Source organism: Pseudorca crassidens, chromosome 3, assembly GCF_039906515.1.
Source record: "Pseudorca crassidens isolate mPseCra1 chromosome 3, mPseCra1.hap1, whole genome shotgun sequence".
Taxonomy (NCBI): Eukaryota; Metazoa; Chordata; class Mammalia; order Artiodactyla; family Delphinidae; genus Pseudorca; species Pseudorca crassidens.
Genome location: NC_090298.1, coordinates 140,180,313 through 140,205,178, shown reverse-complemented (window position 1 = coordinate 140,205,178; position 24,866 = coordinate 140,180,313). Strand labels below are relative to the sequence as shown.

At 52.9% G+C, this 24,866-nt stretch overlaps 2 protein-coding genes across 4 annotated transcripts in view; one reads left to right on the top strand and one right to left on the bottom strand.

Annotated features, from left to right (window-relative positions):
• Window positions 1-7,121, bottom strand: part of LMAN2 (lectin, mannose binding 2) — a 37,274-nt gene extending 30,153 nt beyond the window's left edge. The window contains exons 1-2 of one of the 2 annotated variants that reach the window (XM_067732707.1): window positions 6,697-7,121; window positions 6,408-6,526 (exon numbers count right to left, since the gene is read on the bottom strand). In XM_067732707.1, coding sequence (XP_067588808.1) covers window positions 6,408-6,526; window positions 6,697-6,907 — 330 coding nt within the window. In that variant the 5' untranslated portion in view covers window positions 6,908-7,121. The remainder of the gene's footprint in view (window positions 1-6,407; window positions 6,527-6,696) is intronic. The other variant, XM_067732706.1, reaches the window with a different exon arrangement.
• A 2,873-nt stretch (window positions 7,122-9,994) lies between these two features.
• On the top strand, window positions 9,995-23,879 carry RGS14 (regulator of G protein signaling 14). Of its 2 annotated transcripts, XM_067732705.1 has the most exons (15): window positions 9,995-10,242; window positions 17,080-17,101; window positions 17,290-17,468; window positions 17,829-17,921; window positions 18,007-18,150; window positions 18,510-18,653; window positions 18,770-18,881; window positions 19,209-19,321; window positions 19,782-19,985; window positions 21,916-21,992; window positions 22,240-22,366; window positions 22,444-22,525; window positions 22,628-22,674; window positions 22,753-22,867; window positions 23,149-23,879. In XM_067732705.1, exons 1-15 carry the CDS (start codon window positions 10,198-10,200, stop codon window positions 23,349-23,351), a joined length of 1,707 nt encoding a protein of 568 aa, XP_067588806.1. In that variant the 5' UTR covers window positions 9,995-10,197; the 3' UTR covers window positions 23,352-23,879. The 2 variants fall into 2 exon arrangements, with proteins under 2 accessions (XP_067588806.1, XP_067588805.1); XM_067732704.1 differs by lacking the exons at window positions 9,995-10,242; window positions 17,290-17,468 and adding an exon at window positions 13,653-13,844.
• The last annotated feature ends 987 nt before the right edge of the window (window positions 23,880-24,866 follow it).

Genomic DNA, 24,866 nt, shown 5'->3' with positions numbered 1-24,866 from the left:
ACAGACCTCCAAGGATTGAAATCACAGAACCTGTTCCTTGACCACGATGAAATTAAACTAGGTATCAATAACTTAAAAAATAAAGGTAACTAGAAAAGCCCTCATGTATTTGAAAAAACTTAAAAACATATCTCACATACACAAAAGTCAGCCTAGAAACTAAGATTTCAAATGGGCTCTTTGGTGCCCAGGAGTTTTCTATGCCTGGGAACAATGCACTGAGAATAAGACTCCAAGCTGGTGGGAGGTGTGCCTCTGAGAAGGGCAACGATGCACTGGAAGGTGGGAAAGGAAAACCTCCCCTCCTGTCCCTGGCATGTTTGCAGGGAGATCAGTTTCAGGAAAGAGTACACATGGAAGTTGAGGACCTAGAAGACCTAGACCTAGACCTAGACCTCCAAGACTATCCCGGCCTTAAAAAGTCTCTGTGTACTGCAGGTAAGACTGCAGAACATCAGACAGAATACTGTGATACAGACAATAAAAAGAAGGATTTTAAGCAGATGAGGTACGGGCTAGAACTGATGTAAAAGTTGCTTTTGAGGGCAGAACATGACATGGCCATGGTTTTCCATCCTGGCCGCACAGCTGAGCCACATGGGGAGCTCAGAAATCTTAATGCCCTGGCCCTCCCCCAGGCCAACTAAATCAGAATCAATCATTGGCGGTCACAGACCATTTTACAGTTAGGTAGTTTCTGTGTCTTGGCTTGCAATAAAGTGAAAGGCAGACCTAATCCTTTTTTTTTTAATTGGAGTATAGTTGCTTTACAATGTTGTATTAGTTTCTGCTGTATAGCAAAGTGAATCAATTATACGTATACATATATCCACTCTTTTTTGGATTTCCTTCCCATTTAGGTCACCATAGACCACGGAGTAGAGTTCCCTGTGCTATACAGTAGGTTCTCATTAGTTATCTATTTTATATTATCTATAGTAGTGCATATATGTCAATCCCAATCTCCCATAAGTTTGTTCTCTACATCTGTGACTCTATTTCTGCTTTGCAAATAAGTTCATCTGTACCATTTTTCTAGATTCCACATATAAGCAATATTATACGATATTTGTTTTTCTCTTTCTGACTTACTTCACTCTGTATGACAGTCTCTAGGTCTATCCACATCAAGGCAGAGCTAACCTAACAGTCAGCTGATACATTGTTAAAATTTTTGATGAAAGATCACTACATGATTTAGGGTTTATAAACCAAAGAAGTTCAAAACACTGAGTGACCCTGCTATAACAAAACTCCTTGCATCTCCATCTACTATTTAAGCAAACACAAGTTCTCAGCATTCACACAGGTAAGAACAAAAAGCAGAAGTCACGCTAAAGCTTCTCATTCTGACAATGACATCCATCCAAACAGGGGTGGGGAGATGACAGCTGGATGAGATGCATTTCAGTAAATGTTTACTTTGTGTAATAATTATTCAAAAATTGTGTAATTGGGTAAGGCATTTCTTTTGATCAATTGTATACCAATGATAATTATAATAATCCCAAAGAAAATATTAAAACTTAATTTCAAGGTCCCAACAAGGTTAAAAGCTTAAATTATTACACTTATTTTATTTGCAGAGGTACATGATAGGCTAATCAGTAAAATTTTCAAGCATTAAATATACTGCATTAAGTTAAAATTCTGTGTGGGAAATGAAATGAAAATACAAGTTCAATTTTTAAAAATGATGTACAATTTGGGCTTATTCAAGTGGATCTCAAAAGGGAACCCTCCTGCACTGTTGGTGGGAATGTAAATTATACAGCCACTATGGAGAACAGTATGGAGGTTCTTTAACAAACTAAAAATAGAATTACCATATGACCCAGCAATCCCACTACTGGGCATATACCCAGAGAAAACCATAATTCAAAAAGACATATGCACCCCAATGTTCATTGCAGCACTATTTACAATAGTCAGGACATGGAAGCAATCTAAGTGTCCATTGACAGATGAATGGATAAAGATGTGGCACATATATACAATGGAATATTATTCAGCCATAAAAAGGAACGAAATCGAGTTATTTGTAATGAGGTGGATGGACCTAGAGTCTGTCGTACAGAGTGAAATAAGTCAGAAAGAGAAAAACAAATACCGTATGCTAACACATATATACGGAATCTAAAAAAACAGTACTGATGAACCTAGTGGCAGGGCAGGAATAAAGACACAGATGTAGAGAATGGACTTGAGGACACAGGGCGGGAAGGGGAAGCTGGGAGGAAGTGAGAGAGTAGCATTGACATATATACACTACCATGTAAAATGGACGGCTAGTGGAAAGCTGCTGCCCAGCACAGGGAGACCAGCTCGGTGCTTTGTGACAACCTAGGGGGTGGGATAGGGAGGGTGGGAGGCAGGCTCAAGAGGGAGGGGATATGGGGATATATGTATACATATAGCTGATTCACTTTCTTATACAGCAGCAACTAACAACATTGTAAAGCAATTATACTCCAATAAAGATACCAAAAATAAATAAATAAATAAAAGAGTGGATCTCAAATTGCAATATTTAGATTCCACTGAACAGGAGGCGGGGGAAGAAAGACAGCACAATTATATTCCAGACTGAAAAACTTGATGAAGGCAAGTACAGAATTCTCTCAGCCTGTGACACTGCCAACCACCAACTACCTCCAACCATAATTAAGTTACTTGGGACTGAACCAATTTCTAGCAGTTCCAGCACTATTTGTACCTCATTTAAAAAAAAAAAATTTTGTAATGTTATGCTGAACTCACTTCCTTGAAAAATATAAGGCTACATTATAATTTTTAAAAGTTACCAGAAAACATGGGGACTTCCCTGGCGGTCTAGTGGCTGGGACACCACGCTTCCACTGCAGGAGGCCCGGGTTCGATCCCTGTTTGGGGAACTAACATCCTGCATGCCGCACAATGAGGCCAAAAGAAAAAGTTATCTGAAAATACATGGGACCTAATTAAACTTAAAAGCTTTTGCACAGCAAAGGAAACCATAAACAAAACAAAAAGACAATCCACAGAATGGGAGAAAACATTTGCAAACAAAGCAATGGACAAGGGATTAATCTCCAAAGTATACAAATAGATCACGCAGCTCAATATCAAAAACAAACAATACAATCAAAAAATGGGCAGAAGATCTAAATAGACGATTCTCCAAAGAAGACATACAGATGGCCAAGATGCACATGAAAAGCTGCTCAACATCACTGATTATTAGAGAAGTGCACATCAACACTAGAATGAGGGGTTGGCTGAGCAGGCAGGCAGGCGGCTAGGTGGGTGGCAGCAGCCTCTGGGCAGTAGAGGGGGCTCTGGGGTGGCACCACGGGCAAGGGTAGAGGGGCAAGTTGGCCACCACCACTGCCGGCGGGGGGGGGTTGGGGAGGAGAGCCACTTCCGGGTAGGGAGCAGGTGGGAGAAGGAAAGGCAGGCAGCCGCTCAGCTGCGGCACTCTTTAAATTTTTTGGGGTGCCGCAGAGGCGACCCCTGGAGCTGATGTTCCTGATCCCCAGGGTGACAACGGCCGCTGCCTAACCTGGAAAGAGGAATGCCAGCTCCTGAGCAGGCCTCATTGGTGGAGGAGAGGCAACCACAGACCCATCAGGAAGCTGCCTCCACTGGCCCAGGCATGGAACCCGAGACCACAGCCACCACTATTCTAGCTTCCATGAAGGAGCAGATAACCCTGCATGTTGAAGAAAGTTGGAAACCTATCATGATTTTTGTTATGTAATTCCTTGATGGCCTCAGATGACTTCAAAATTTTATCTTTTGGCAAAGAATAGTATTCTGAATGGATGTTTTGTTGGAGAAAGCAAAAGGGGTTCTGGTTTCTCGAGAAAGAAGAAACCTACTTCTGCTCATGGGCTACCTCTTTTGTGAAGCCATGTTCACCCCAGCCTGAAGTCAACAAGTCAACTCTCTCCTGATCTTCTTTGGCACTTTATACCACTGCTCTCTTATCATATGCTCCTTTGAATGATGATATAATAAAAAGCTACCTAAGGATAAAAAAAAAAACAAAAAAAACTACAATGAGGTATCACCTCACACCAGTCAGAATGGCCATCATCAGAAAGTCTACAGGGACTTCCCTGGTGGCGCAGTGGTTAAGACTCCATGATCCCAATGCAGGGGGCCCAGATTCAATCACTGGTCAGGAGAACTAGATCCCACATGCATGCCGCAACTAACAGTTCTCATGCCACAACTAAAAGACCCAGCGCAACCAAATAAATAACTATTAAAAAAAAAAGTCTATAAACAATAAATGCTGGAGAGGGTGTGGAGAAAAGGAAACTCTCCTACACTGTTGGTGGGAATGTAAACTGGTACAACCACTATGGAGAACAGTATGCAGGTTCCTTAAAAAACTAAAAATAGAACTACCATATGATCCAGCAATCCCACTACTGGGCATATACCCAGACAAAACTCTAATTTGAAAAGATACATGCACCCCAATGTTCACTGAAGCACTATTTAAAATAGTGAAGACATGGTAGCAACCTAGATGTCCACTGACATGGATAAAGAAAATGTGGTACATATATACAATGGAATATTACTCAGCCATAAAAAAGAATGAAATAATGCCATTTGCAGCAACATGGATAGACCTAGAGATTACCACACTAAGTGAAGTAAGTCAGACAGAGAAAGACAAACATCATATGATATCACTTCTATGTGAAATGTAAAAAAAAAAAAAAAAAAGATACAAATGAACTTATTTACAAAACAGAAACAGACTCACAGACTTTGAAAACAAGCTTATGGTTACCAAAGGGGAAACGTGGGGGAGGGATAAATTAGGAGTTTGGGATTAACAAATACACACTACTGTATATAAAATAAACAACAAGGACCTACTGTATAGCACAGGGGACTCTACTTAATATTCTGTAATAACCTCTATGGGAAAAGAATCTGAAAAAAGAATGTATATATGTATATGTATAAATGAATCACTTTGCTGTACACCTAAAACTAACACAACATTGTAAATCAACTATATTCTAATATAAAATAAAATTTTTTTAAAAATTTATATGACAGAAAAATGTGACAGAATGTGACTCCGGGGGAAATAGTTAATGAAGTACTCTCTGAGTGGGTGGCACTCGAGCTGAGACTTAACAGATAAGAAGAAACCAAGCAAGCATGAAGAGACTGGAGACAGTGTCCCAGACAGAGGTAACAAGTGCAAAGGTCCTGAGGCAAGAAGGCAGCCAGAGAGGCTGGAACAAAATTAACAGAGCGAATGACTGGAAATGTCAGGCACTAGAGGCCGGACTGTGCAGACATAATGCATGTTTGTCCCTTCACAGGAGACCCCAGGCTCTGAGGATCAGAGTGAAAGCTAAACAAAGTATCCCCAGATGCCCCTAGCTGGAAGGAGAGGTGGAGCTGAGGTAACAGGCAGATGAGGCAACACAAGGACAGTGTGGGCTCTCAGAACTAAATGGGGACGTCATCCAGAAGGGACCAAAGAGCAGAGTAACAAAGAAAACTAGGACACTCGCCAATAGCTTAGGCCATGGGAACGGTTGGGATCAGGCAGGCTGAGGAAGGAGTACATTCTGCCCCCAATTATTCCCCTTTCACCCCTTTCCTGACCTTCCTTGGTGTGGAGTCTGTGCAGCAGCTGATCTTGGCCACTGCTTATATATGACACACCAGTGACACCTGAGGCTCCCTAACCTCTACAGCAAAGGTCACAGAAACTAAACTGCCCATGAGTCCACTGATGACTAGACCCTCAATCAAGCACTAAGGAAGGGGACTGAGTCTGCAAGTATTTCTAAGGGGTTCCTCCACTGTCCAGGCTGGGTCAAGTGTAGCAAATGAATTGCTGGGCTTGGAAATGAGACAGATCAGAGTTTAAACGTTGTTTATGCCATTCGCTGTCTGTTAGCTCTGCAAAAACTCAGGATAGCCATCTACATCAGTCTGTTTGAGAATTAAGTGCGATAAGGCACGTTGAAGTCAGTGCCTAACACACAAAAAATACCCAATGAAGACCCCACTCGTTCCACTTATCCCACTAATGAGAGGGTTCAGTTCAGGCAGATGACAGCCCCACTACTTACTGGCTATGTGATTTTGGGGAAGGCACTTTCAACTCTGAGTCTTAGCTTCTTAGTCAGTGAAACAGAGATAACATCAGTTACTTCACATGGCTTTTGAAGGAACGAAGTAAGAAGAGTGTACGAAATGTCAAGCACAGCTCCTTACACATGGTTACTTCAATTGTCATTACCTGTTATTACTGGCGGGTGTGACCAAGATGGGGAAGGGGACGGAGGAGGGAAGGGCGGCATTCAAACTAAGCTCAGGTCTAGGCTGCTGACTGCAGTGGCTTACTTAATGCTCTGCCTAGCCTCTTGGGAACCACTCACCAGGTGGTTCCAGATAGAGCCCTCTTTGCTGCGCTCGTCAGGGGTCAGACGCACGTACTGGCTCGTGAGCATTGTGCTGCCTTGGAAGTCCCAGAGGAGCGTGGAGCTGGAACCGACCCCTGTGGGCAGAGACACGGGCACAGACAGGTGCGTAAAAGGCCAGGCCAGGACTCGCTTTGCCAGAGGCAGAGAACCCACATAACTGCTCTGACCAGGATAAAGGGCACCCCTTCCCCAACCCCATCCAGCCTCGCCCTCACCCTGAACTCATTCCCGCCCCAGGCCTCACCGTGGTAGGGCTTGATAAGCGAATGCTCCCGTTTGAGGTGTTCACTGTTGCCGTCAGTTATATCGGCAGCCACCGGCCCCAGAAACAGGAGAAAAAGTAGAAGTGTAGTGGGGCCAGGGCCGGGGCCGGGAAGCCCAGGCCTCCCCGGGCATCGCCGACCCCAGCCCCAGCGCCAAACCCAGCCTGCCGCCGCCACCGCCGCCGCCGCCATTCTCCGTTCCTCTCGACCACTTCCGTCTTAGGACTTCCGCCTTCCGGGTGTTCCATCTAATAGCCTCCGGCCGGAAGCCCTCCAACCCTAGTGTCACCTGGGAACTGCCAGCAAAAGTAAAGCCTCGCTGCCGTGGAGAAGGCGGCTGTATTTGCTGAGCAGCCTCCCATCCTGGTCGAGTGCCTTGGCGGCTGCGAGGCACCTGTCAGCCAGCCTCAGCAGTGGGTTCTTATGAGCGACAAGAGCAGCAACCAATCATGGAACAGCACTGTCGGCTTGTGGGCCAACGGGGAGCAGAGGGATGATTTGTGTCGGCGGGCAGCGCGAGGGTCGTCTGTGAAGTGGGGCATGCTGGAACTTGTAGTTTTGATGGGCCGCTCGCGCGGGCTGGGAAGACGAAGCCTAGAACTCTCTTGGCCTCTGGCCACTGGTGGCGTCCCTGGAGTAACCTTTCCCAGTCCATGCAGAAGTGAGTTCTAAATTGAAGGCGGAGACTAGAATTCCAACTCCCGCGCCGCATAGAACTCACTAGGGCGAGACTTTTTAGCCATTTCTGGCTCCACGCCTTTGGAAACAGAATTCCTTTACTTGATGGCGTCCAGCATTCCCAGTTCCTCAGGCCCAGTTGGGTTTCAGCAGGAGGAGCAGACCCGAATCCCGTCCCAGTGATAGCTGGGGCCCATTCGTATCCAAACGATTGTAGTGCCTGCCTGGCGCAGCAGGAAGCGTCCAGGCAAGGTCCGGGAAAGCTGGCCGTGGAGCAAAGGTGGAAAACTGGTGGCCCACAGCCAAATAGAGCTCTTGCTGATGCTATTTCAGTAAATGACTTAACTACCGATATTTTAAATCAGGAGACAAATTCAAATTAAAAATCCAAGTTTCCAGCTTCTCAGGAAAAATTGGAAGACCCAACCACACTAGGCTCATGGGGCTGCCCTGCTAAAAATGCCTTACTTTTCTAAGCTAGTCTCCACTCTGGCCACTAATTTACAGCACCTGCCTGGCCCTTCTAGACGCTTGAATTAATGACCCCTGTTATAGATCACAGGGTGGGACAGTTGGTTTCCTGCTCCTTTAAGAAGTTGTCCTGTTGAATGAATGAATTTCTTCAGGATTAAGTGCTGAGACATCTTTTTAAAATTAGCCATATATATATGTATGTATATTTCAGAGATTTATCTGTATCTGTGCAAACAAGGACATGTGCATTTCACTAGACCTCCATGAGGGCTTAGATTTTTATCAGCTATAGTCACTACTTAATCCCCAGCATCTAGAAAAGTGCTTGGCACATAGAAGTTGATTAATAAGTAATTGGTGAAAGAATGAATGTTTGGTCTAGAGGTCATGTTAGGGGGGAGAGCTTGTAAACTTTAAAACCCCCTATGAGGCTAGGCCCGGATCCATGACACAGCCACCCCCATCACAGGTATACTGACACCGTCATGCACCTTATTAAGACCACCATTGGCAATGCTCCAGGCCCAAATGCAACTCCCAATACACACACCAAGTCTGACTTTATTGAATCTCTCTGTCTGTCTGACCTGGAACAAGGTGTCTGGAAAGAAGTGAGTTAGGACTGGGTGAAGAGCTATATTAACTAGGATAATGCTAACTGCTATAACAAATAGACTCTAATGTGTAAAACAGCTAGAAGAAGTTGATTTCTCTCTCCCTTAACAGTCCAAGGCTGGTGTTCCTGGTTGATGGATGGCTTGTCTTCTTACACTAATGTGGAGACCTAGGCTCCTTCCTTTTTGTGGCTCCACAAGCCCTTAGGGCTTCATCATCTTCTGTATCCAGTCAGCTAAAGGGGAAGGAGAGAATGTGGAGGACACAAAGGGCTGAAAAGCCTTGGCACACATCACTCCACTCACATTCAGTTGGCGGGAACTAGTTAGCACATGGCCACACCTGACTGTGAGAGAGCCTGGGAAATTAAAGTTTAGCTGTGTGCCCAGGAGGACTAGGACATGAATTTGTGGTGAAGAATCACTCAGTTTCCACCTCTGAAGGTTTTGGGTCATGGCCCTAGAAAGGGGCAGTGGAGTAGAGGGTAGAATATGAAAGAGGGATGTCACCTTATCCTTGTAGAAAGAGGGGTCCAAACTGGAGTGGTGGGTGACTTGAGGGCTCTAAGTAAGCCCATACTTAGGTAAAATACAAGTCCCATAGTGGGTACGTGCACATGTAAGAAAGAGGCCAACTGAGGACTGGGCCAGGCTGAGGAAGCAGGGTGTCCCTCTTCAGTCGACAGTACTACACCAAGGTAGGACTTTTATGTGAATGACTATAAACGCACACGTGTCTTTGGGCACAGATGCACCTTATTTGTTCCCTGCCCAGGTGGGCGAGCGTGTGCATACTTGGTTGCACATGTCACTGGGGTGTCTGAGTTCATATGTGCCTGTGTTCATATGTGACAGGCAGATGTGCCTGTCACATGCACATGTCCGAGGGGCTGTGCATACATATGACCGAACGCTCAGGTGTTCCTGACGAGGGAGAACCTGTGTGTTTCTAACCTGTACACCTGAAGGGTCTGTGTGTGCATGACCATGCATGCAATGTATCTGTCCACACCCAGGAACAGGCCTGCAAAGGACAGCCTGGAGATGTCTCAGGACAGAGGTAGTAACTGCACGTGCACAACTGCTGGGGGAGGGGTGCTGAGTGTGCACATGCCAAGCACACAGCCGGTGTGGGATAGGTATGTGCTAAGTAAAGTACGTAAGTGGACACTTACATCACAGTACACATGTCCCTGTGTCTATGGTAGCCCCTGCAGGGTGTATGAAGTTGCCTAGGTGTGTGAATGTGTACTTCTGTGTGCCCAGATGTGCCCTTGGAACTCCCCAGGCTGGGCCAGACCAGGCTGGGCTCCTTGTTGGGCACACAGAGGCCTCTGCTGTGTGTTGGTGCCTGCATGGGGCACTGCCAAGGGTGCATTGGCAGCATGTGTATGTGCGTGTGAATGTGTGTGTGCGCGTGCGCATGCGCGCGCACACGCACGCGCGTGTGTGTGTGTGTGTGTGTGTGTGTGTGTGTAGGAAGAAACATTCGCTCTCTTAAACCTTGCTTCTTTCTGTGGTTCGGTTTCTATAGAGACACTTCCTGTGGAAGAGAAAAGAGGTAGTGAGCTGGTGTTTCAGGATGTGAGGGCCCGCAGGAGCGGAGCTGGGCTCTCTCTCTGCTACCTGCCCTTCGCCGTGCAGGCTCTGGCCAGAGCTGCCTACAGTCCCCATGGTGGGCGCCCCCCGCAGTGGGGACCCGTGAACAGCAGCGGCATGCCAGGGAAGCCCAAGCACCTGGGCGTCCCCAACGGACGCATGGTGAGTGCGGGCTCCAGGCCAGGCCCACAGGGAGGGGGTGGGCACACCCAGGGTGGAGCCCAACAGGCACACCCGGCAGGGCTGGGCTAGAGCCTGCATGCTGCCATCGGGCGGGAGAAGTTGGGGAGAGGCAGCAGCAGGTGGTAGAACCTGGCACCCTCATCCCAGGACCTTCCAGATGGTTCTGATGGGGACCTGGGGCCACTCCGGTGATGAGGCCAGAGGAGAGCAGGCATAGGCTTCTGGCCCAGTCCCCACTGCTCTCTTACCTACTACTTTGGCACCATCTGGGGCTGACTGCATCCTAGGGTAGCAGGGAGTCCCGGCATGCCCTTTGCCCCCTGTATACCCCTACGGGGACCCAAGCCCCCATACCTCACTTAACCTCAGCCCCCTCCCTCACCCAGTGTCCTGATGCCCAAGGTCAGGTAAGGGGCAGCCTTTAATGGGTCACTGACCTCCACCTAGACCTACTCCAGAGGCTTCCTGCCAGAACTAGCCGTCCTTGGGCAGCCTGGGATGGGTCAGCAGGGTCAGGCCCGGTTGGCACAGCTTCTGTCTGTTCTATTCCTGGGCTACTAGGACGGGTGGGGGGAGCTGAGCACTAGGGTGCCCCTGGCTGCTGCTAAATCCTCTCCCTGGCTGCTTGGCATCCAGGTGAGAGCTGCCCTTGAAGAGACCTGCTTCAGCAGATGGAACTGGCTGTGTCGGTCTTCTCTTCTCTCCCTAGGACACCAGGCCACTTGGCAGAGTCCCAGCCCCTCCTAAAAACTCCAGAAAGTCCAGTGTCCTAGTCGCCTACCCAGCCCCAGCCTAGTACTGTGGGACAAAGCCAATGGGTCCAGAGAGACCTGGGTTCTAATCTCAGCTCTGCTGTCCTTTACTAGAGGGTCCTCTCTGACCCTCAGTTTCTTCATCTATAAAAGGAGGAGTTTGAAAGGGATTTCAAAGGCTTGCTGAGACGATTAAGTGGAATAATGAATATGAGCCCCCTGACCCACCATGGGGGTTCCATAAATGTCAGCCCAATGCCCCCCTTCATTCTCAGCCCCTTTTCAAGGATCCCCTGCCTCACCAAGAAGCTGAGCCACTCCCCACCCTTACTCCTCCTCCTAATTCCCAAGACCTGTCTCCATACCTCTTCCTCCAGCATCTCTTTATTGGGCAGGAGAGAGGCAAATCCCTCCAAGCTGGCCATGTCCCCCACCTCACTATCTCTACCATCAAAATGACTTTGGAAGTTTGAGCATCCATGGGCCTCGCACTCCCTGGAGGCATGATGCTTGGCTCACCCCTCCCAAAGCATCCAGGCCAAGGAGGAACACACCCACTCCCACGCCCACCCCAGAGGGCAACTGGGTTGCTGCTTCTGGGCAGTGCCCAGAACTGCAGGGCAGCTGAGGGGGCCCAGAGACAGACCCAGCCTCTGCCCATCCCACATCAACCTATAGCTTCTCTACTCAAGAGTCATTCAGAGCAGGGAAGGCCCCCAAGCTCTACCCCCAGCCCTGCAAGCCCATGGACTTGCTTTTCTCAGCGACGTTCACACACAGGTTTATCTTTGCCCTTTCCGGGCCCATTCTGAACTCTGTGCCACCTCTTGGAATCCCGAGGGTCACAGATTGGCCACTTGCTGGCCATCGGGCAGCCTTCTGAGGCCACACTCAGCTGAGACAGGGAGGGACAGACCAGCATCAGATGTGCATAGATGTAGGCCAGCTGTCAGCCTCCTTCCATGAGTCACCTCCTAAGGGAGGTTCAAAGGAGTACATGACATGCTAAGGGCAGCTGGCAAGAGAGGGACCCACTTTTGAACCAGGCCAATCTGACTCGACGCCAGGTCTCCTCCACCTCCCAGAACTGCCTGGCTTCGTCCTCCCCCATCTCCTCCTGCCACCAACCCCACCCACCACCACCGTCATTCCCTGCTGAGGCAACTTCATTTGTCAGCCTCGTCTTTCTGCCACTCAGCTTGTCAGGGGGTTGCAATGAAACCTGTCACTTACAGATGGCTCCCAGCCTCCCTCCCAGAGATGCCTTCACAGAGTCCCAACTCCCACTTCATTTGTTCACTCATGCATTCATTCAACAATCCCTCCTTAGGGCCTGCTCAGTGCTGGCCCTGTCCCAGGCATCAAGACCAAGGCCCATCGCCCTAGGCCCTGCCCTCAAACAGCTCCTGGTCTGGCAAGGCACAAAAGGCACGAGCGCAAATACCAGAATAAAATTAAGGTTTGGATAAGAGCAGTAAGTCAGGAATAGAGAAAGCTTGAGGAAGACCGGGAGGGAGAACAAACTTCTCCACTCACTTCATGCATTGTTGGTGTGGAAGATGTCCTGAAAGGATGTGCCAGCTGGAGGAGGGAACAGCATGGGGAAAGGCCTACACGCAGGGAAACATGATGTGTGTACAGGGACAAGGCCCAAGGGCTGGCGAGCCTAAAGCCTGGAGAGGAGCAGTTATTGCATCCTGTCACTCTCAGGGTGCCCAGTTAGTCTCCCTGCACAGGAAGACCTGGAAAGCAGAGCCCACTGTACCTTGGCCTACATTCCTGGAGTCTAGCTCAGGGCCATAGGCCAGCTCCACAAAGCTGACTCAGGCTGAAGAGCCAGGCAGCCAGGGTTCTCAGTGGGTCTACCCAGAGAGGATCTCTGGGCCTCAGTCACCCCAAGCCAGGATGAAATAAGATGATGATATAGAGGGCCAAGCCCAGAAGACGCTCAGTAAATCAGCCCTCCCTTTGAAGTCACCCCTCCAGGGGGCAGAATTCATCCAGGAGCCCCTGAGCCCTTTACCCCAATCGACCTTGCCCATCTATGCCACAAGGGCTGAGGCCCTGGGGCTCCCAGGTCCCCGGTACGTCTGCTGTTCACCCAGGAAGGCAGCTCAGTGGAGGGGAGACCTTAGGTTTCCAGAGTCAGGCACACTTTGGCCCTAATTTCAGCTCAGGCACTTCCCAGCTGTGTGATTTCTTTGGGCCAAGGTTTCCATATCTGTAAAATGGGCGTAATAATACCTGCCACATAGGATAAGGATGTGAGGTTGGATGTGTGACATGGATGTGTGCCGTCCATGTTCTCTCTCTGTCGGAGAGCTCAGGAAATGTCGGGTCACCCTCATCTTTGTATTCTCAGATACCAGTGGCTCCCCCAGGGCCCATTTCCAAGGAAAAATGTTTGGCAAACTGAGTCCAGACCATGGGTTGGGGTTGCCGCTTGGCCACCACACCCTTCCTCCTCCTTTCTTCCCCTTTTCTCCCATTCACTCACCACTTCTCCTCAGGCAAGCCAGGGTGGGGCAAGGCCAGCCCTGCTCAGCACAACTTCCCCAGACCCAGGAGCCTGGGCAGATCAGAGCCCCAGGCAGCGGCAGCAGCAGCATGCCACTCTCCCTGCTGCACACCTGCCACATTCACAAATGGGGCCTCGCTGACTCACCCTTCCTGGCAGCTCCAGGAGGTTGGGAATGCTGAGCCCTATGCTACCCAGGGGGAAATTGAGCCCCAGAGAAGGGAAGTTACTTGCCTCAGAATGGTCAATCTGGAATTGGACCCCATCCCCGCTCCCTGCCACTTCTGGATCTCCGTCCTGTCTCAGACCAGGTTATTAATATCTAGAGGGGCCCAGGAAGAACTGCATGGGGCATTCGGAGTCAAAGCATCCCTGGCAAAGGGGGTGCCAGCGCCTCCTGTGAGGGCAGGGGAGGGCAACTTGGGTCCTTGTGGCTGCTTGGGAGCACCTGGGCAAAGAGGGTGCTCTTTGAGGAGGGAGTTCAGGCTGATTCTCTCCTACGGTATAGGCCTGCCCTCCAGGAGCTACAGGCTGGTAGGGGAGAGGCCTACAAATAGGTGGGCAGCAGTGTGGTGGGCAGGGGGATTCGGGGCAACTGGAGTTTAGGGAAGACTGATGTCAACAGGCAGAGACTGGAGAGCTGTAAGGTGGGGGAAGCAGGAGCAGATACCAGGCAGAGGAAATAGTAAAGCAGGAAGCAGGAGTGTGAAGGGGTGTGGGGAAAATAGAAGTTTGATGAAGTGTAGGGTGGAGGTGAGGGGGAGGGCAATGGGGGAGGCTGAAGGGGTTTATTAGTCAGGCTCAGGCAGAGCTTCAGCGGTAACCCAGCAACTGCTCTGCCTCCCAGAGTGAGGAGTGGGGCCGGAAGAGGGCCTGGGAGCCAGCCCCACATAAAGACACAATCCATTCAACAGGATGTAAAGAACAAAACGAAATAGGAGTGAAGCCAAGCCCAGAGCCCTCTGCCTTCCCTGGGGTCCTGGGCTGCCCAAGAGCATCCCGTGCCCCACCCCCTGACACACGAAAAGTGCCGTGGAGAGCCCTGAGCAAGGGAGAAGCTGAGTCCTGGGTTGGAGGGTGGGCCAGCGAGAGGCCCGGTGTGTGCTGGGTGCGGGGAAGAGGGAGGGCCAGGTGGCCACCGCAGAGTGGGAGGGGAAAGTCAGGATGGTTCCCGGAGACCTGGACGGAGGGCAGTAACCAAGGCTGGGAACAGCCACAGAGCAGCCTGGGGAGGAAGAACGTGGGACAGGCAGGTGCAGGCATGAGGGCAGCGTCCAGGAAAGGGAAAGAACAGCTGGAAGGGACCTTGGGCTTCAACTTGTCCCCTTCACATACCCCAGGAGTTGAGACTTTGTCCTGCAGCCCCGGGAGAGAATTCCTATGAAGCTGTGAGATGGGCAAGTGCAAAGGCAGGAAGGCGAAGGCTGGGGCAGCCAGGGGAGGACGTGCAGGGTAGTTCCACGTCCAGCCTCCCTCTGCACAAGCTTTCCCTCCTCCTCCATAATGTCTTAGCCCTGTGCTCCAGCTTGGAGGCAGGCTCAGGGAGGGGCCCAAGGTTATAAAACTAGAAAAGGACAGGGCTAGGATTTGAATCCGTGTCTGACAGACCCGATCCCTGTGTTCTTCCCTCTACCACAGGGCTTGGCAAAATTGAAAGCTGAAGCAGGGCCAGACACCAATACTAATGCGACAACAATAATAGTAATGTTCCTTAAATATTTACCACATGCCAGACAGTGTTATGAGTTCTCTTTCTATGTATATTTAACTTATTTAATCACAGCAAGCCTTTGAAATCCTGACCATTATTTGCCCCATCTGTATAGAGGGAGAAACTAAGGCACAGAGAGGTAAAGTACTCTGCCCAAGGTCACACAGCACAAATGTGAACTCAGGTAGTGTGGGGTCTGCCTCCATAAATAACATAAATGCATCAAACTGGCCCCAGAGACCTCTGAGGAGAGTGTGAAACCCTTCTAGGGAAAGCGATTGCTACTCAGGGCCAGCCAAGGTTGCCATGCTGGGAAGAAGCTCAAGGTAGCTGGGGTTTCATGTAAAACTCCTGACTTTCATATGTGGGAAACCCCTTTAAAGTTTAAAAAAACCAAAAACATTCTGATATTAATAATGTCCTACTTATTTGCAGGCCAGCTCTGGCCCACAGATGTGTGACCCGGGTGCTCCCAGGTTGGGGAACAGAGAGGGAGATTCCAGCTGGGAGGGCAGGGAGAAGCTTCCTGGGGAGGAGATGTTTGCAGACTTGTTTCCAGTAGGGATGGAACGAAGGGACAGGTGGCAGAAGCTCCTGTGACAGGACCTAGTGAAAATGTAGGAGGTGAGAGGGAGGAAGGAACTGGGGATCAGTCAAGCCCTGGTGTTAGGAGCCCAGGTGATGGGAGGAAAACCAGATTCAGGGAAGTTGGTTCCGTGCCCTGCTTTGGTGGTGGCAGACGTGGTTTCCAATTGGGACTGGCTGAGTTGGAAGGGCTTGTGGGGCATTTGGGTGGAGATGTCAGCAGGAAGTTGGCTATGTGTGTTTGAAGCTGGGGAGATGTGGGAGGGAGAAAGGGCCCAGAACAGAGTCAGAGAGGGGTAGAGACCACCTTGTGTGTATGAGGAAGCTGGAGGATTTGCTAGGAAGGTAGGAAGACCGAGGGAAACCACTGCAAGAGTCATTTTGAAAGGAGGGTTTTTCTGTTTCACTAATGGTTGGGATTCCCAGAGAAGCCAGAGTTGTGCATGTGGGGGAAGGGGGGATGCGCAGAGGAAGGGATTGGCCTCTACAGCTACTCGCAGGGTAGTCCATAACCAGCAGCATCAGTGCTTGGAATCTTGTCAGAAACAGAGAGTCTTAGGCTCTCCTGAAACTGAATCTCTGGAGGTTCCCCCCCGCCATCATTCTAATGCACACTAAAGTTTGAGAACCACTGCTCTCTACTATAAAATAGCATCCTATGCCCTGCCCATGGTGGGGTGTTTCCAAGGGGAGGCAGTTGCAATAAGGAGATCATCAGTTACAGAGACACCTCTCCTTCCTCAAAGACAACAGCAAACATTGCTATAACACCTGCCACATGCTGGCCACTATTCTAGACGCTGGAAATATATTAAACTGATTTGATCCTCACAGCAGGCCCAGGAAGTAAGTTAACTATTATTATCATCATCCCTCACTTACAGATGGAGACAAACAAGTTACTTGCCCAAAGTCATACAACTAGTTAGTGGCAGAGACAAGATTAAAAGTTTGTGTTCCTACCCACCATGCTCTACACCCAGGCTCACCCAGTGGGTGCTGGGGGTCAACAGGGGTGACTGGGATGTACCTGGTATAAGTCCCAGTGCACACAGTGGTTGGCACATGATGGAAGGGGAGCCAGGGGCAGCCTGAGCAAAACCCTGAGCAAGCAGTGACCTGGCTGAGAATGCCCAGTGTGGCCCTGCAGGCAGAGAACACAGCTCCAGTCCTGGGGGCTGGGCCTAGAACTATCCCTTGAGAATCCACCCTGGGCTCTACTCTGACTTTCTACCTCGGGTTTCTTGTAGGTTGTGGCTGTCTCAGATGGAGGTAAGTGACAGAGTATGTGGAGGAAGCCTGGCTGGGGTGGGGGTGGGGGCTGAGGGGGGTGTATGTGGAAACAGCGTGGGGATACCCCTGCCATTTGCTGTCTTTCCAGGAAAAGTACCTGAGATGGGATTGGGCCAGGGGCTGGGGAAGGCTGCAAGGCTCAGCTGCACTTGTCCATCCCCCTGCAGAGCTGAGCAGCACGGCGGGGCCCCAGGGCCAGGGAGAGGGCCGAGGCAGCTCCCTCAGCATCCACAGCCTTCCCAGTGGCCCCAGCAGCCCCTTCCCCACCGAGGAGCAGCCTGTGGCCAGCTGGGGCCTGTCCTTCGAGCGGCTGCTGCAGGACCCGCTGGGCCTGGCTTACTTCACTGTAAGCCCTGGGGTGGGATAGGGAGGGCAGATGGCAGTGGCCACCATGGGGGGAAGGGTGGGGGGCATGGGAGAGGGCATGGATGGAGTTTCAGGCTGGCCAGAGTGGGACTCCTCTGTCAGCTGCCTCATCTGGCCTTTCTTTGGCACTCTCTTACTCTTCTCCCAGCTGGGATGTTTCCTTCTCTCTGCCTCTTATTTTCTCTCTGTGCCTCCGGATCTCATCCCATCTGTCTGTCTGACCCTATCTGTCTGGCTTGGCCTCTTGGCCCTCTCTCTATACCAATCTCTTGGACCACATCCCCTGACTGGGTCTCTGTGTCTCGCCTCTGTGTCTGTGCCCCCTTCTCCCCACCCCCAGGAGTTCCTGAAGAAGGAGTTCAGTGCTGAGAACGTGACATTCTGGAAGGCCTGCGAGCGCTTCCAGCAGATCCCCGCCAGCGACACCCAGCAGGTGGGGAGAAGGGGGAACTGAGGTGGCGAGATGAGACCAGGGCCTGAGCCATGCCCCTGACCTTCTCCTGTCCGTCCTACCCCAGTTAGCTCAGGAGGCCCGGAACATCTACCAGGAGTTTCTGTCCAGCCAGGCACTGAGCCCTGTGAACATCGACAGGCAGGCCTGGCTCAGCGAGGAGGTGCTGGCAGAGCCCCGACCAGACATGTTCCGGGCACAGCAGCTTCAGGTGAGCGGTCCCGGAGGCGCGGCCTGAGATAAGGGGCAGCGCCTTGCAAGGGAGCTCGGTGGAGCAGAGGCAGGGCCAGGTCCAGCGGCGGACCTTGAGCGGCAGAGATGGTGGGGATGGGGTGGGGAAGAGTGCAAATCTGGATGCTGGGACCCAGCTAAACGTTGGGCAGGGCGTGGGTCAGAGGTAAGACTAGAGGAGACAGTGAAGGAGGGACTAGGGGCGGGACCTGGAGCAAGGAAGGGCTAGGGGCTCGCTCCCTAGGTTGCGGACGCCGCCAAGCCCCCGGGCCGGGTCTGGGACTCTGGCGGCTCGCAGAGCGCCCACTCCAGCTCACCGCCCCGGCGCCGGTTCCGCAGATCTTCAACTTGATGAAGTTTGACAGCTATGCACGCTTCGTCAAATCGCCGCTGTACCGCGAGTGCCTCCTTGCGGAGGCCGAGGGTCGCCCCCTGCGGGAACCTGGCTCTTCGCGCCTTGGCAGCCCTGACGCCACGAGAAAGGTGCGGACGACGGCCTGTGGGGGCAGGCGACCGGGTGCAGATCTGCGAGGGTGTGCCCACGGTCTGCCTGCGGGTGGGGCCCGGCCCAGTGCCAGTGGCTTCCTTGTATCTTGCAGAAGCCGAAGCTGAAGCCCGGAAAGTCGCTGCCGCTGGGCGTGGAGGAGTTGGGGCAGCTGCCTCCTGCTGAGGGCCCTGGGGGCCGCCCACTCCGCTCGTCCTTCCGCAGAGGTGAGGGCAGGAGCGGGCCGCAGAGATGAGCGGGGTCGGGAGTCTGGGCAAGCCTGGAGAACACCCCCTTCCTCCTACTGGTCCCGCAGTCTCTAAGACTGTGAAAATCGAAATGCAGGTCCGTGTGCCCCCCATGTTCCCCTGGTGGTTCGGTTCCCACGCTAGACCCCAGAAGTTTGGGAAGCCCCCCTCAGCAGCGAAGCTTCCGGGAACCCAAACCACGTTAGACCCCTGTAAAGGGCTCCAACAGGGTCCGCCTGGCTGGGGAGAGGCCCCGGCAGAGGGGTTGGGGGAGGGGCTGTCCTGCTCATTCTCCCTCTCCCCTAGAACTAGGGGGCGGCGCGTCAAACTCAGCCTTGCGCCGAGAGTCCCAGGGGTCCCTCAACTCCTCTGCCAGTCTGGACCTCGGCTTTCTTGCCTTTGTCAGCAGCAAATCTGAGGTGAGCCCACTGCTGGGGGAGACGTGGTGTGGGCTCGGGCCACTACTCAGGCCCCTTTGTGTGACCACCCTCATTCCAAGTCACCGGCCCCACTTCATCCTCCACTTGATCCACATGGCCAACCACTCAGCCTCCTCACTTTCTTCCTGTCCTCACCACATTGGGCCCCATGCATGTTATGGGTGCACATCCTCTTCAGCTGATGTGTGTGCGCATGTGGGTGCCCAGGTGTGTACAACACGTGTGTAGCAGTCAGTGGGTGGACCTGTCTCTGGGTGCCCATACGTTTGGGTGAGCATACATGTATTCCTGTAGGAGGATGTATCCTGCCTGCCTACAAGTGTGCCCTTGGGCATGTGTATGCCTGTGTGTGCCCCAGTGAGCTTACGTTGTCTGTGTACCTGTCTGTGTGTCCTTGCGTGTGTACACATCACCTCCCTTGACACCTGCTCTGAATCAGAGCCACCGGAAGAGCCTTGGGAGCTCAGAAGGCGAGAGTGAAAGCCGACCAGGGAAGTATTGCTGCGTGTACCTGCCTGATGGCACAGCCTCCTTGGCCCTAGCCCGACCTGGCCTCACCATCCGTGACATGCTGGAAGGCATCTGTGAGAAACGAGGCCTCTCTCTACCTGACATCAAGGTCTACCTGGTGGGCAATGAGCAGGTGCGAACCTGGCCTGTTCCCCAACTCTAACTCCCTTTCTGATCCTGAACCCACCCCCATTCCTGTCTCTGCTCAGCCATGACCCCAACACCAATTCCACTTCTAATTCCAACCCCATCCCCTATCCCCACCCCCTTCCTAACTCCAGCCCCCTGCCCCATGCCCGACTCCAAATCAACCCAGCACCAACTCCTCACTCAAACTCAGATATCCACTCTCATCCCATGAAAATCCTGTCCCCACCCCATTCCCATCCTGGTTTCTAGCTTCAGCCATCATCCTCACTGTGATAGTCTCTGGGAGGAAGAGTAGGGGAAAACCACTGCTGGAGCTGAGTTTTTCCCTGTCACTCCCAGAGTTCAGACTGCCCATCCCTGAAATGGCCATTTGGGGATCCCTTACTTCCTCTGCCACCAGGGGCACCCAACTGCACCCAACCTATGAAAAACTTTCCTTTAGGTACAAACTAGCATAGCTTTAAAGAGGAGGCTAGGGCAAAATTCACTTAAACTAAACCATCCAATAAGGGGAAATCTAAAGGAAGGATGCTGTATCCCAGGGAGACGCGTCAGGATTTCATTCACCCAGTAACAGTCCTAAGCCCCTGCCAGGTGGGGGCAGAGGGAGCCAGGCTGAGTTCTGTCCTCCAGGTCCAAAGGCTGGAGGTGAGCTAGGCAGGATGTGATCAGGAGGAGGAGTTGAAGTTCCAGAGAGTTTCTGGGTCAAGGAAGGCATTTCTGGTTGGTCCCAGGAGGCTTCATGGGAGAGGTGGCCGTTGATGAGGATGAGGACAAATTTGCCTGGCAGAGCTGTGGGGGGAGGACATTCCAGGCACAGGTGGGAAGAAGTGCAGTACAGGTTCAGGGGCCTGGAGCATGGGAGTATGAGGGCCACAGTAAGAGAAGCTCTGCCCACTTTCTTGGGCCACCCAGGCAGCCTCTGCAGCCCTGATGGGTTTTCATGTCTGCTAAATATAACTTCACCACCCACACTCCACCTGTCCCTGCAGCACAGCACAGGCCTATTGCCTGGAAGAGGCTGCCTCCCAGCCCCGGGCTGGTGCAGGCAGCAGGGCCTCCAGGGGTGGTAATTACTACAGCTACTTTTATGTACCTACTGTGTGCCAGGCACTGTGCCAGATACTTCGCATCCTTCTGGCCTCACAGCTGTCTTGCGGGGAAAAGCCCTTTTTGCAGTGAGGAGACAAGAAGTGTCCTTAGTAGGTGGGAATGGAGAGAAGTGGACAAGTGTAAAAAAAAGGGACAAGGCCTGGGTGGCTGACCAAAGGTAGGTGGTGAGGGAGGAAATGCGTCCAGCTGGTCCAGTTGGTTTTCCCATGCCTGAGGGACAAGGGGCAGCTGTCCAGGAGGCAGATCCTGACCTGGCTCAGGAAGAGGTGGCCCCCATGTTCCAGGACTTAAGCCTACCCCTTAACCAAGCAGCCCCATTACCATTTCGTGCCCACCCCACCTCCATGTTTCTCATAACTCTGTTCCTTTTCCAAGTCTGTCCAGCATTCTTTTTTTTTTTGCGGTACGCGGGCCTCTCACTGGCCTCTCCCGTTACGGAGCACAGGCTCCGGACGCGCAGGCTCAGCGGCCATGGCTCACGGGCCTAGCCACTCTGCGGCATGTGGGATCTTCCCGGGCGAGGGCACGAACCCGTGTCCCCTGCATCGGCAGGCGGACTCTCAACCACTGCGCCACCAGAGAAGCCCCATGTCCAGCGTTCTTGCCACTAGGCTCTGATCCAGCCCGGTCTTGTATTCTGTCGGCATCTCTATGGCTTACCCGACCACCGGCCCTTCCCTCTGGCCCTTAGGGAGCCTCAGTGGAGGCCCTGGGAGGAAGTGATGATTATTCCCTCAGACCCCGGGGATGGGGGACGAGGGAAGGAGAAGGAATTTTGAGACCCTGCCTGGCTCCTGCAGAAGGCCCTGGTCCTGGATCAGGACTGCACCGTACTGGCGGACCAGGAAGTGCGGCTGGAGAACAGAATCACTTTCGAGTAAGTGTCTGTCGCTCCAGTCTAGGGTCTGGGGGTCCCAGCACTCGTTTGGGTCCCAGTTCTGGCTGCTGTTCTCCCTCCAAGTCCTGCCCCTGGTGCTAACCCCGCCCCTTAGGCTAAGGCCCCACCCCCAAGAGGTCCCACCTCCCCAGTTCAGGCTCCACCCTCTCTCCGGCCAGTCCCAGGTGGGTTGGGGGAGAGGCGCGGCGGGCTCTCCGACCTTCCGCAGCGCCAGGGTCCCGCGCAGGCTCGAGTTGGCGCCGCTGGAGCGCGTGGTGCGGATCTCCGCCAAGCCCACCAAGCGGCTGCAGGAAGCGCTGCAGCCCATCCTGGCGAAGCACGGCCTGAGCCCGCAACAGGTGTCGCTTCGTCGGGTGAGCCGTGTAGCCGAGGGGCAGGGGCGGAGCGGGGCGGACTGCCTGTCCCGCGGGCTGCTGACCTGTCCCCTCAGCCAGGCGAGAAGCAGCCACTAGATCTGAGGAAGCTAGTGAGTTCGGTGGCGGCCGAGAGATTGGTTTTGGACGCTCTCCCAGGTAAGGGACGTTGGCCCAGGGGCTCGTAAGGGACAGCTCTGGCCCAAGAGGAAGGGGGTCCAGGCGAGAGGCAGACAGGAACGGTGGCCCTCTCTGCCACAGGTGTGAAGATCACTGAAGCTGGCGACATATCGCCCTGCCTCAGCCAGGTGAGCGAGGGACTGGGCACCCTCTTTTGCCCGCCAGCCTCCCCTTCCGGTTGTGGCTCTAACCCCACATTCTCAAAGGGTGGCCCGCCTACAATCCAGGACAAGGCCGCCCACCTCCCTCCACTGTCCCTGAACTCGCTGGCCCAGGCACCCAGTAGTATCACTGGGAAGCGGCAGACCTGTGACATTGAAGGTACATTGGGGATGATGGTGGCTAGGGACCAGAAGGTTGGGGACCGTTGAGGGTGGGTGGCCTTAGAGAGCCTTGAGCTGAGGCAGGGGCCTGTATGTCACTGGGGCTGGAACAGGGTCCACTGGGGTTGAGGGACCAGAAAGGCTGGGACAGGGGGCGGGATGGGGGCATTGGTGCTGGGGTCAGGGAGGCTGTGGCCATAGTAAGGGCAGCAGGACTGTGGTAGGCTAGCATAGGTGGGTCTGCACCCATGGTCCCCTTGACTCTGTGGCCATCCCCAGGCCTGGTGGAGCTGCTGAACCGGGTGCAGAGCAGTGGAGCCCATGACCAGAGGGGCCTTCTGCGCAAAGAGGACCTGGTGCTTCCAGAATTTCTGCAGCTGCCTGCCCAAGGAGCCAACTCCCAGGAAGCCCCACCACAGACTGAATCAGCGGCCCAGCCCAAGGGGAGCCCCTCAGACTCCACTGCGCACTCGGCCCTCTGACAGCTGCCCAACCGTCCAGGCCGGCTGCATGGCACCTGGCGGGCCAAGCATGCCATGGGCCCGCTCTGCATGCCCTGTCTGTGCCATGAGTGTCCCTGGCCCCTTCCTGCCACGGGCAGGCCCGCAGGAAGAGCTGGGAGGGGATGGAGAGGCGAATCAGAGGAGTGACACTCCACAGCTGCCACCACTTGGTCCCTTACAGGCTTGCTCATCCATCCCTTGCTGCCAGGCCACCAGGGGGAAGTGGGCCTAGCCCCCAGTGCAGGTGTGCCCAACACGGAGGGGCGGCGTTGGCAGTGCCAGCCTCCCCACCATGTGCCAGGCCTCAGCAATGAGTAGGAAGAGGGGCCGGCTCTTCCTCGGGGAGCTGGTATGAGTAAGGCCTGGGGGTGCAGGCAGGCAGGCAGCCCCTCCCTCTACCCACAGAGATGCTACTGAACTTTTGGATTTTGCAGTTGGCTTGGGGCAGCTGGGTTTGTCCTGGATGTATGATATTGTTATAATAATAATTATTATTCTGCCATAGGGCGTGTTCCTTGTGTGCCAGTCTACCCTGTGTGCCGCCCCCACCCCCAAACTGTGTTGCCTCTGTCACCAGGGTCAACGCCAGGAAGCCCTTGGGGACCTCAGGATGTACCCCCTGACTTCCTGTTGTCAGAACCTGTCTTCCTGACTGCACAGAGTATGGGGTGTGAGTGTGAGAGACAGACAGAGACAGCCAGAGAGAAGGAGGGAGGGAAGGAGGAAGCAGGGGAGGGAGGGAGGAAGAGGAGGGAGGGGTAGACCCCTCTGGGCAGCTGTGCCTCTGCTGGTGTCATTGTGCTATTCTCTGAATCTGAGTACAGTGTCTGGTCACTGTCCTGTTTCTACTGGGGACTGAAAGTGTTTCTGTAGACATGGCAGTGGGCTACTTTGGATTCATCGAAGGCCTCGAGGAGGACACTGGTTTTTGTGGTGGGGGCAGGTTCTGCCCCCTGCCTGCTTTGGCTGGGTGGTCTTCTCTGTCCCCCAGTGGCCAGAGAAGCCCACAGCCCACACAGGGAGGAGGAACAGGGAGAACCCCAGAAGGAGAGCCCCAGCCTGGGGGCAGAGAAGCTAGACTCAGTCCCGGTGCTGCTGTGACAGAGGAAACAAGGGGACGCAGGAGCCTTGAGAAGGCACTGGGGGAGTGAGGGGCCCTCTTGACCACCTCCAACAGGTTGAGCTCTCTTCCCCACTCTAGCTCTTTGTACTTTCTGTCCCCTCTGCCAGGGGCTCCCCATACCTGCCCCCTATCTTGTAACTGGCTCCTCACCCTTGAAGTTCCTGGGAGAGATCAGTGCGGTTTGCTGGCCTTTCTCTAGAAGTCAAGCGCAAGCCTTCCTCAGGGGGCCTTCATGGCTTGTAAACAAGAAAAATTTATTTCTCACAGTTCTAGAGGTCAGAACTCCAAGATCAGGTGCAAACATGGTGGGGTTCTGGTGAGGACCTTGTTCCAGGTTGTAACAGCCAACTTCTGTGTCCTCACATGGTGGA